General features: G+C 40.0%; 1 protein-coding gene across 2 annotated transcripts in view; it reads left to right on the top strand.

Moving 5' to 3' along the window:
* Positions 1-11,304, top strand: part of sept3 (septin 3) — a 16,429-nt gene extending 5,125 nt beyond the window's left edge. For both annotated transcript variants that reach the window (XM_046047487.1, XM_046047485.1), the window contains exons 4-10: positions 7,344-7,425; positions 7,629-7,766; positions 8,442-8,559; positions 9,087-9,182; positions 9,417-9,513; positions 9,625-9,676; positions 10,293-11,304. In XM_046047487.1, the coding sequence (XP_045903443.1) occupies positions 7,344-7,425; positions 7,629-7,766; positions 8,442-8,559; positions 9,087-9,182; positions 9,417-9,513; positions 9,625-9,676; positions 10,293-10,422 (713 nt within the window). In that variant the 3' untranslated portion in view covers positions 10,423-11,304. The remainder of the gene's footprint in view (positions 1-7,343; positions 7,426-7,628; positions 7,767-8,441; positions 8,560-9,086; positions 9,183-9,416; positions 9,514-9,624; positions 9,677-10,292) is intronic.
* Positions 11,305-11,511: the final 207 nt, after the last annotated feature.

The raw sequence follows: 11,511 nt of genomic DNA, 5'->3' as shown, positions 1-11,511 counted from the left end.
TGCAGTGATGGTTGACTTACTACAACTTTCTCCCATCTCCCGACTGCATCTCTGGAGCTCAGCCACAGTGACCTCTGGGTTCTTCTTTACCTCTCTCACCAAGGCTCTTCTCCCCCGATAGCTCAGTTTGGCCGGACGGCCAGCTCGAGGAAGGGTTCTGGTCGTCCCAAACGTCTTCCATTTGAGGATTATGGAGGCCACTGTGCTCTTAGGAACCTTAAGTGCAGCAGAAATTTTTTTGTAACCTTGGCCAGATCTGTGCCTTGCCACAATTCTGTCTCTGAGCTCTTTAGGCAGTTCCTTTGACCTCATGATTCTCATTTGCTCTGACATGCACTGTGAGCTGTAAGGTCTTATATAGACAGGTGTGTGGCTTTCCTAATCAAGTCCAATCAGTATAATCAAACACAGCTGGACCCAAAGAAGTTGTGGAACCATCTCAAGGATGATCAGAAGAAATAGACAGCACCTTAGTTAAATATGAGTGTCACGGCAAAGGGTCTGAATACTTATGACCATTTGATATTTCAGTTTTTCTTTTTTAATAAATTTGCAAAAATTTCTACATTTCTGTTTTTTTCTGTCAAGATGGGGTGCTGAGTGTACATTACTGAGAAATAAAATGAACTTTTTTGATTTTTGGAAAATGGCTGCAATGAAACAAAGAGTGAAAAATTTAAAGGGGTCTGAATACTTTCCGTACCCACTGTATGTGTACAAAGTAAGTTCATACTTAGCCTAGTTTGAACGTAATTTCTAACTTAAGTCGGAGTTTACGTGCTACTAACGTTTTAAGGGTTGCACCAGCTGAAATACGTCCAACATAGACAAAAGTTACAACTTAAATCTTACACCTAGTCTTTAATAGGTGTAAAGTCCTCCATAAAATAGTCGAGTGGTTGACATGGCGCATCGTTCTGAAATGTGGGTTAACTGGGATCAGGAGGAGCAAATTATACCGGGCTCTTCTGCGTAACCGAGCGCACACAGCCTGGATGACAGCTCATTTCAGTTAATGAAGCAAAATGCAGATCACAGACTGGTTAAGCTACGAAGGTATGAATTGAAAATGATTCGAAATTTAAAGTAGAATACTGGCCCAAAGAAAATACTGGAGTAAAGAGTAAAAATATAAATAATAAAGGAATGTGAAAAGGCAATTACTTATTATATTTTATTTATTTAGCTCATTTGCGGTACTTGTAACAAGTTACTACCCTCCCTGCTGCAGGCGCCCTCACTGCTGTCTTCAGGTAGGCTGTAAGTAACAGCAGCACAAAAAGGTTTGCAATATTGAGGCACTTTGCTGCACCTGCCTCCAGCAAACTCTTATTTTTTCTCCCTTAACTTTTCAGCACCACCTTTGCATTGTGTCGGATGTTTTCTATAGGCCTAGGCTACATGATTTTTGTCTGCATTTCTACCGTTTAATTATGTCTGATGCAGAGTGTGTGATTGATTGATTGACTAGTCACTCACAGTTAACCTTCTCGGCTAGCCAACTCCAAAATTGCCGGTGAAAAGTGGGGGGGGGGGGACAAAACATTCATTTTCTGAGACATGTCTTACGCTTATGTAATGTTACAATTTCATCTGCCAGTTATACGGTACCGTTCCTTACGGGTACCATTAATTACGCCTATGTTGTAGTTAACGGTTTTAACACTCGATGTCACTGTTGGACTAGCTGTAGATTAAGGTTTCATAGTTATCAGCTAATCATAATTCTTTGTCCTTGTTTACCCTTTTTGTTGGTGTTTTGTTGCTATTTTTAGCCTCTTCAGTATTGCAAAACGTTGAGAGAGAGAGAGAGACAAACACACAACAAAACCGTAATAAACTCTCTGTTTCTCCTCTTCTGAAGGAGAATCGGATGGGGGAGAGATAACTGCAGGCATGAGTGCGTAAGTCTGTGTGCGTGTGAGAGAGAGAGAAAGAGAGGGATGGATGTGTAAACATCATTTTCTGCGACAATATTTTGATTAGTATGGAGTTTGGCCAGAGTAGCTAAGATGAACATTACTTCTGGGTGGTGCAACCAAACATCGACACAGTTTAAGTCTCAAACTAACTAGTTTCAACGTATTGTTTAGTGTGGACTTACCATAACTTATGGTAGAACTTCTGTATCGCTGGTGCAACAGGCTGCAGAACTTCTTGTTCGCTGAAGATAGTTCTTAATAACTGTCACTGAATGTTTGGGGTCGTTGTCATGCGGCAGAATATATTTGGAGCCAATCAGATGCCTCCCTGATGGTATTACAGAATGAATAAGTATCTGCCTCTACTTCTTTGAGTATTGAGACCATTCATTCTGACCAAATCCCTAACTCTATTTGCAGAAATGCAGCCACAAACTAGCAAGGAACCGGCCAAATATTTGTAAATATTTAAAATTTTGACTCAGTTCAGAGCACCTGTTTTACTGCACCCCAGTTCCTGTTTCCATGTCGGAGGTATGACTTTTTGGCCGCAAGTCTTCCATTAAGGCCTACCTCTGATCAGACTTCTCTGGATTGTAGATGGATGTACCAGAGTCCCATTGTTTTCTGCCAGCTCTGAGCTGATGGCACTGCTGTTCCACCGATTGTTTAGAGGTCTGTTGATGAGCATGCTGTCATTTCATGAGCTACGGCTATATAGTCTATTTGATCGATAGAAGCAGAACAGCAGAAGGGATGAATGCCCAAGGTGTTTTGGCAATGACACGAGTGAAGGAGAATCGGATGGGGGAGAGATAACCGCAGGCATGAGTGCGTAAGTCTGTGTGCGTGTGTGAGAGAGAAAGAGAGAGAGCGCTCTGTTACTTTATTTTCAGAGGCTACCCAAAAGAGCAAGTTATTATTACCAAAATTTTGTTTTTAATTTTGTTAAGGTTTGGCCAGTAGAGTGCAGGACTAAGACAGGGAGGAGTTAGATAAAAGAGGAATATTTATTGTTAAGGGATTGGATTTTGAGCAAGGCAGAGTGGGAGATTAAATGCTGCAGAACCAGGTTGGTGGTTGCTGTGTAGAGCAGGGGGGAAAACATACCTGAGAGTCCAGAGTGTGAGAGTCCAGAGTATGAGTTGCTGAGCTATGCAGGTCCACAGCAGAATCCGGGAAAACCGTAAAACTTATATTAATAGCCCAGGCTTTAATTTGCTAATATTAATGCTAAAATTAATATTAATATTAATTGACCCTGCCTATATTTGGGACATTCCTTCATATGGGACAGGCCTTTAATTCCTTTTGCACTAAACTCTTGTTCAGCAAGGATGTAACAGGCCACTATCAAACCAGTATGAATTTTATATTTATATGAATATTATATCAAATAACATATCAATTACAAATCATTCCTTTGATCTAGCTCTGACTGACAGCTTAGGCGCTTTTATTTTGTAGGTGTCAAAGTAACGAAAACGAGCATACTCAACCAAACGGTGCAGGATGCAGAGAAAAGTGTGGCAGAAGTCAAGTTTGTATGAAAATCTGTTTTGATTCTTTTGACCCTTACAGACAAAAGGAATATACATCTCTCTTGTTTACCATGCCAGTAAATCTGAGTGAATTAGACTTTGGGGCTAGTTGTTTTTGCAAAATGAACTGAACAGTTGAATGGTGGAGAATCTAACCGATCTAACGATGTGTAGCATGTCCATACTGAAAAAGTTTAAACATTTATATTTATATGTGTGTTCGAAGCAGCTTAGAACTAGCCAAAGCTGGAGACCCGGGGGGTTTAAGAGGTTTTATACATCCAAAGAACTTCTATAAAAACCAGACCCGGCATCTAATCGAGACCTGCGCTTATCTGTCTCCAATGTGTACCCGCACCAGGCCAGTTAAAAATTTAGTCGGCTATTTGATTTTACAGTAGTTTAGCAAGGCGGGGGTACAGGGAAAGGAGACCGAATGAGCGCTATTTCCAGTAGCGTAACTTGAACAACACATTAATATGCAAAATTAGCTTTTAACTTTAATTGTTAGCCTACTCAGTGTTCTTCTACAATAGGTCTAATATACGGTAGTTATTTAAATGAGTTCATTATGTTGTTTATATAAGTATATGAATTGAATAGATTTTTTTTGTTTGTTTTTTTGTTATTTTCCTTTAGCTTTGGCAATACTGTTGTATTAACATCCATGCCAACCGACCTGACTTCTTTTCTCCGAGAGATGGAAGAATTTAGAAAGTTGCGTGGAGCTGTGGAGAGCCCCCAGCTGCAGTAGTGCATGGATCACCCATGAAATTCATCCCGCCAGAGGGAACGATCACCAACTGTTCACAGCGCGCTGGTCGTAATAGCGACACAAACCATTAAATGTATTGGAGAGGAATGGGGTGTACAGGGCCAGGGACAGGAGATCCCGGAGCGACCGGGTGTGGACGGTCAGTGATTGTTCCCTCTGGCTGGATGAGGCACGATCTGCTGGCATTTCCTCACGTCTGGGTCATTGTTGCATACTGTAGCTGTTTCTGCTGGGGTTTCCCAAAGCAGTTTTTCAGGTTTGCTGTCCCAAGTACTTAGTGCAATCTCAGGCAGGATGGGCCACACGATTTTCACATACTCGGGACACACTGAACGAAACAAACCAAGGTTTTTACGCAGTGGCTTTCCCTCCAGACTCTTAGAGGCAGAAACCATTAAAACATGCAAAACCCTCATTTAAATACTGCCACCTCTATTGCGTTTGCTCCTGTTGTCGTCTAATAATTCTTAGTAAATCACCCATAACAGGTACTAAAATTACACATGTAATATTATAGAATGCACACGCAATTTAGTACTCTATTCGGGATGTTAGTAAATTGGGCCCCTTGTGTCTTGTTGCTGTGCTCAGTCTTGCCATGGTATATAACTTTTGACAGTAAACTGTCTTCAGCAACCTCATCTTCTTAGCTGAGTCTGGCTGTTTCTCGCCCCGTTATATTCCTCCTACACAGCTGTTTCTGTTTCAGTTAATGATTGTGTTTCAACCTGAAAATTGGAGGGTGATCATTAGCACCTGTTTGGTATAATTGTTTAACCATACACCTGACGATATGCCTACAAATTCCCTGACTTTGTGCAAGCGTACCTAGAAGAATTTATGCTGTTGAAGGCAAATGGTGGTCGCACCAAATATTGATTTGGTTTATATTTTTTTCTGTTCACTCACTTTAATCTATTAACATGTCTATTTTTTCCTATTATTTAAATGTTTTGCACAGTACTTTATATACATATATATTTGCACAAATGACGGAATGACTTTTGTCCCCTATCACTTACATTGGGACATCTTAATGTCCAGCATGAACAGGAAGCAAAACCTGTTTCAGTGTACATATGGGGACTCTGATTGTTGTGTTAAGACAGACTTGACAAAAAAGTGAACATGATACAAGCTATGAATAATAACCACAGGTGAATGTAAAGTTCATTAAGAAGGCTGCAGGCTTGCCAAGTGTTTATCAAGTGTTTTTGAAATGTGAAATCATTAACAGCCACTATGCTGGTCATGCGTTATATTTTATCTGAATTATTAATTTAAATTATTTATTTATTTACTGTATTTCTACATGAGCTGTGATGTGTAGCATTTCAGTGAACACAATTATCTACTTTGGAGATCAGTAATGAATATGTATTTCTACATCTCCTCTATGAATAAAACTCTGACAACATCATGACAAATGGTTTTTAGTCATTCGGCCGGTACAGATTGTTCTTGGGCCCTCAGATTCCCACTGGTTTGCTGACAGCTTTTACTTCACACAAATTCATCAGTCCTGGGAGAACTGTCCATAACTGTGCGAGAGACAGTGTTTTACCTTCCACACAGGGTCTGTGGACGGACTTGTTGATCTTCAGCCCAGACAATATTTGTTCACACACATGCTGTGGGTGCATCAGAACTTCTTTTCGTTTTGATTTGAGAGACTGACCTCACTACCTCTATCATCTTGCTGGTCATTACCCAATGAATTTTTCAGCCTTCTCCGAGTGCAGACTTTATCCATCCAGCCGGTCTACTTTTGTCAATCTGTTTATTATAGACATCTCAAGCAAGACACACAAATTTTGCAGTTAACTTAACTCCATTCCACTAATATCAGCGGTAGTTTTACAAAAGATGAGACATGATTTGAGACCCTTTTGAAGACTAAAATGTTTGCTGCCATAAAGCCGGACAGTCTCACAACTGAGAGATGTGTTTCTGTGGTAACGATGAATGACCCCTGCTGACATCTGACATGTAGAGGTAAACATTACTCAATTTGTAGTTTGCTAACACTGTTGTGACGCGAGGAACCAGAATTGTTTCATTCACCACTGAGTCTACCTCATAAAACTTTTGCGTAATTGAGATATTATTCCACAAGACACAAGCTTTCAGCTGGAATAAACAGGACTCCGCAGACATGATTTTGGTTTGAGAGTCCTAAATCAGCTAGAACACAGAGCAAATACTGTAATGGCTAAAACCCTTAGTTTTTAGTCTGATGCTGTGCCTTCATTGGAGATGTGGTTGAGGGAGCTGGGTGAGATCCTCTATCTGGAGAAACTTAAATTCAAGAATGCAAGAAGTAAGAGTGTTTGACAAGACATGGGGACCAGTGTTGAGACACTTAAGGGTTCTGAGGGAGGGTGATGGCGTGGGATGAACAACTGACAATATTAACCCTGTAACAATGGTAGCTGTATATGTGTTTATTTGTTTTAAACCTTTTCTTTGCTATTGCACTCTCTTGGTTTGCTCTCGTTTTCTAGCATGAGTACTGCTCTTTAATTACTTTGCCCACTGATGTATGAGATCCTCCATATAACTGTAACCATATGTTCTTTCACGTTGGAGTTTTGTTGTTATTGATATAAAATGTGGAAAAGCAAGATTGCTTTTATGTTCCAGTGTGGACTGTACCCAAGAATGACCTGCAAATTACTCCTGATTAAAGCCACTGTGTCTTGTATCTGAAAATATCTGACTTCGGCACCCCTCCCCCAGTGTTAGCATCAGATCAGTTACTGTGGCAGACAGCTCTGTACTGTGCTTATTATGGGTGTGGAAAAGGAACTTGTATTCATTCAATCCTTGATTTAACAGCACCAGGGAAACAGTGGTAAAATGTCAAACCCTTGGACAGAGCTCAGTGTTCGGTATCTTCGGTTTACATGAACACATCGCCAGCCCTGTGGTTGACAGGGACCTGACATTATCCAGCAGATATATGGCATCAGATGCACATGTTAAAAATATCTCAGTCAGATCATTTTATTCTGTGTTTGCTTTTGTTTCCAGCTTGAATGCTGTTCATACAAAGCGACAGCTATGATTTATTTAGTTATTTTCTTTGTGTGTGTTTATTTACAGTCCTTGAGGAAGGTGGCGTGAAGATGAAGTTGACAGTCGTTGACACCCCAGGCTTTGGAGACCAAATCAATAATGACAACTGGTGGGTTTTCCAACTCCTGGATCATTAAAGCTTCATAAATGTCATAATCACTGCCTCATCTAACCAAGAACTATTTTTTCACTTGCAGCCATGAATTTAGTTCCCTAAAACGATACTGAAAATGGTCCTACTCAACTAGTCTTCTTATATTTTCTCGCTGAAGTAGTCTTTTTCTCTCAAGCTGACCTCTTCTGTATCCACAGCTGGGAGCCCATTTCCAAGTACATCAATGAGCAGTATGAGAAGTTCCTAAAGGAGGAGGTCAACATCACCAGAAAGAAGCGAATCCCTGACACCAGGGTGCACTGTTGTCTCTATTTCATCACCCCGACTGGACACTCGTGAGTTAAACTTTATCAGAACCAGAGATTAGTAAAGTCTCCACTCAAACCATCTTTAAGTATCTGATCTAAAAAGGGACATCTGTCTGTGCACAAATACAGCAGTGTTCATGTCCCTTTATCCAAAAACATTTCATCTGAGATTAACAAAGCCCTGTGTGTGCTACTTTATATTGCAGACAACACACCTCTCTCTCTCTCTCTCTCTCTCTCTCTCTCTCTCTCTCTCTCTCTCTCTCTCTCTCTCTCTCTCTCTCTCCTGAACCTCATAATTAGCTCCTGCTGACAACTGTGAAATTGCTCTTTAATGGATAGACGGATACAGTCTTTTGTGTAGTACAACCAGTGTATCCCATCCTTCGTAGCAGGCATAATTGAGACTGACAGGATGTTTTGTGTGTAGGCAAACAAGAGCGGGGATGCAATCTTTGTCCAATGATAAGCCCACTTTTCAATAGCATTCACGCTGTAAGTCTCTTGTAATTGCTACAGGACCAGGCAAAGCTAATGAGACGTATGAAATTATGATAAATAAAAACCCTGTACCTCCTTCTGCTATTTGTTATCCTCACCATCTTTCCACTGTCACACACGAGCCTTGTGGAAGAATCAAATCCAGCTCCTAAATTGATCTACTTGTCTCTTTTTCATTCTTTTTTGCTCGGTCTGTCTCAGTCTCCGGCAGCTAGACCTCGAGTTCATGAAGCACTTAAGTCACTCAGTCAACATTATTCCTGTCATCGCGAAGGCAGACACGATGACCATTGAGGAGAGACAGGAGTTCAAACAGCGGGTGAGTTTCACCAATGATCCCACATAAAGCTAGACTGATAAATTGCCCTATATATCAGCTAATATAAGCTTAATGCCAGAGCCTATAGTTATCAAGAAATGCCAAAGATAGGTTTGTATTTTAGAAACAGTGTCTCCATTACATCGTTTGTCCTCCACAGAGCATTGATTGAGTTAATTTATCAACTTGTCCTGCTCAGTACATATTTTGGTGTTTACAGCTGCTCTAATAAATATCTTTAGATTAACAATGGATCAAATGACAAACCCACAGAGAATCATCAACCGACAGTTTCACTCAGTTCTTTTATCTCATTGTTTTGGTTTTATATCCTGCAACCTTTTGGTTCAGTCTCCCTGCTCTCATAGTGTTGTTGCAGCTCTAAAAACCCACTGTACACTACCTGATATATTTGCATATCTTTCAAAGTTCCTATACTGGACAGGCTATAGGTCCCACATGAGTGGTTTGAAGACGGTTCTCAGATGAAGATGTGCGTTGTTTCCTGGCTTTGTTTTGTGCTGTAGGTAAGAAAGGAGCTGGAGATGAGCGGGATCGAGTTTTACCCACAGAAGGAGTTTGATGAGGACATGGAGGACAAGAGCGACAATGACAAGATCAGAGTGAGTGTTTCTGTTCTTTCGTTCACACACATCACATTATTTTCCTCCTCTTCAAGAGCATGAGTTTTTCCCTCCCCTCCCTTCCACCCAGCTTGATTCAATCTGTCTCACACTCACGCACCGCTTCCCCCAAACAGAATGTCAGGACACTGGGCCATGTATTTGTTTCATCTCATAAACCATGTGCTGCTGTCTTCAGTACACTGAACCGTGGCGAAATCTCTCTGTCCATAGGAGGCGATGCCCTTTGCTGTGGTGGGCAGCGACAAAGAATATCAAGTGAATGGCAAACGAGTTCTGGGTAGGAAGACAGCGTGGGGAATTGTAGAAGGTGAGTGATGTGGCCTTTCTTAATAAGTAAAATTTATAGTCCCTTTGCCAAAGAAATAATATGAATGATCTCAGGTAAAGGACGTGAGCTTTTTGTTTTTTTTCTTTGCAGTTGAAAATCCCAACCATTGTGAGTTTGCTCAGCTGAGAGATTTCCTGATCAGGTAAAGTAGTCTTTTAAATAGATAATTAAAACCTCAATTCAATGCAATAAACTGCATATAAGGACAATTAGAAATAATGGGATTTGCCATATTGAGAAACTTTTGCTTATAATAGTACTTTAACAATAACAAAAAATGTCCCACAGTGATTAAGTCTTAAAATGGAAGATATTAAATTTACTATCAAATAAGGCTACGCAAACCAGTAAATATTCACATTTGAGACGATTTAACCACAACTTTTTTTACTTAAAGAAATGGCTCAAATGATTAACCGTTTACCAAAATAGTTGCCGATGAATTTTCTCATGATCAACTAGTGATTCAATAGTTGACCAATAAATTAAAAAGTAAACATAATGTGAAAATAACGATAAGTACATAATAAGCCTTTTGAAAATAAGGATGTGTAATTCTTTGCATGTAAGGGTATAATATTTTTATTTTACTCTGTGGCTAATTGGATGCAAATGCTTTCAAGGTCCAGTCATGCTTTTGCACTGTATTAAATCTAAACACAAGGATCACTAAAAATGCATTTAAAAAGCACAATAGCGTTGATACCTCCCTGTTTTAAATAGATATATAAATAACTAGAAATGTGTCTCTTTCTCAGGTCTCACCTCCAGGATTTGAAGGAGGTCACTCATAACATTCACTATGAAACCTATCGTGCCAAGAGACTGAACGAGAATGGAGGTCTGCACCCCATATCATCCAATGACACCCAAGAAAGCAACCTGTAGTCAGTCAGTCAGTCAATCGGGAATTGTTCAGGCAGAGGGAGAAAAAAAACGTGCAATGAAGCTGATAGATGAAGCTACTGAATATTATAATCCACCACAGCATCGCTGCATACTTGTAAACATTTAAATTGATGTCATTTAATTTTTTTTTTTCTGATTCCAAACTCCACCATCGTCTTCTACACTTCCTTACCCCATACACATATCAAACCCCTCTAGTCACATTCAAGTCTTTCTTATGAATATTTACATGACAGGACACCCAGAGACTTAGTGCCATCATAAAACATTTTATCTACTGCCAATGCCTTGTCACTTATCATTGTCCGGATAGTTACTATGTGTGAAAGAGGCTAATTCTTAGGTTTTAGTGTTGTGTAGCAACTTGATTCAGACAAATGAAATTACTTGCTCTAGATATTAAAATCATAATTCCTGTGTAATAGCGATGCATGTGGCAACTCTGCAGATGACTCTGTACAAATTGCTTTTTTTAAATTCACAGCAGCAATGGTTCATTTGGAGAAAGAATCCCTGTGGCTTTACTGCCAGGAGGGCTTAACAAACATTACAAGCTGCGCTGTCTTCTTTCATACCCACCATCACGGAGAAAACAAATTGGAATGAAATGTCTCCAATATTCCCTCGCTCTGTTTATGTTTGATTTTCCATTTCAAAATAGTCTGTGCACACAGACCTGCATACTAAGATGGGAGACAGCTGCAACATCAGTCACATATGAAATGCAGCTGTGTGTGTGTGTGCGTGTGTGTGTGTGCGTGTGTGCATGTGTGTGTAATTAATGAGTCCACGAGGTGCATGACTGCATACTGCAGATTCTGTGATTCCATGATTCACCGTAATAAACACTTTGAGATGATACAGCTCAGCATACTGAGTTAAATCACAGTGGGTACAGAGGACAGTAGTTTTATAAAAAAAAAAAAGTTTTTATTCGGGATTCAGATTGACTTTGTGAACTATGTTGACAGCTAAATGGACAACACGCGCCCAATTAGAATGTCAATCTAAACACCTGCAGCATGTAATTTAATCTGTATTACTTTATAGAAATGAAGTGGCATTGCC

The sequence above is a fragment of the Micropterus dolomieu genome, linkage group LG04, assembly GCF_021292245.1.
Source record: "Micropterus dolomieu isolate WLL.071019.BEF.003 ecotype Adirondacks linkage group LG04, ASM2129224v1, whole genome shotgun sequence".
Classification (NCBI taxonomy): domain Eukaryota; kingdom Metazoa; phylum Chordata; class Actinopteri; order Centrarchiformes; family Centrarchidae; genus Micropterus; species Micropterus dolomieu.
The sequence above is the reverse complement of the archived record's forward strand: the minus strand, read 5'-3'. Positions and strand labels throughout refer to the sequence as shown.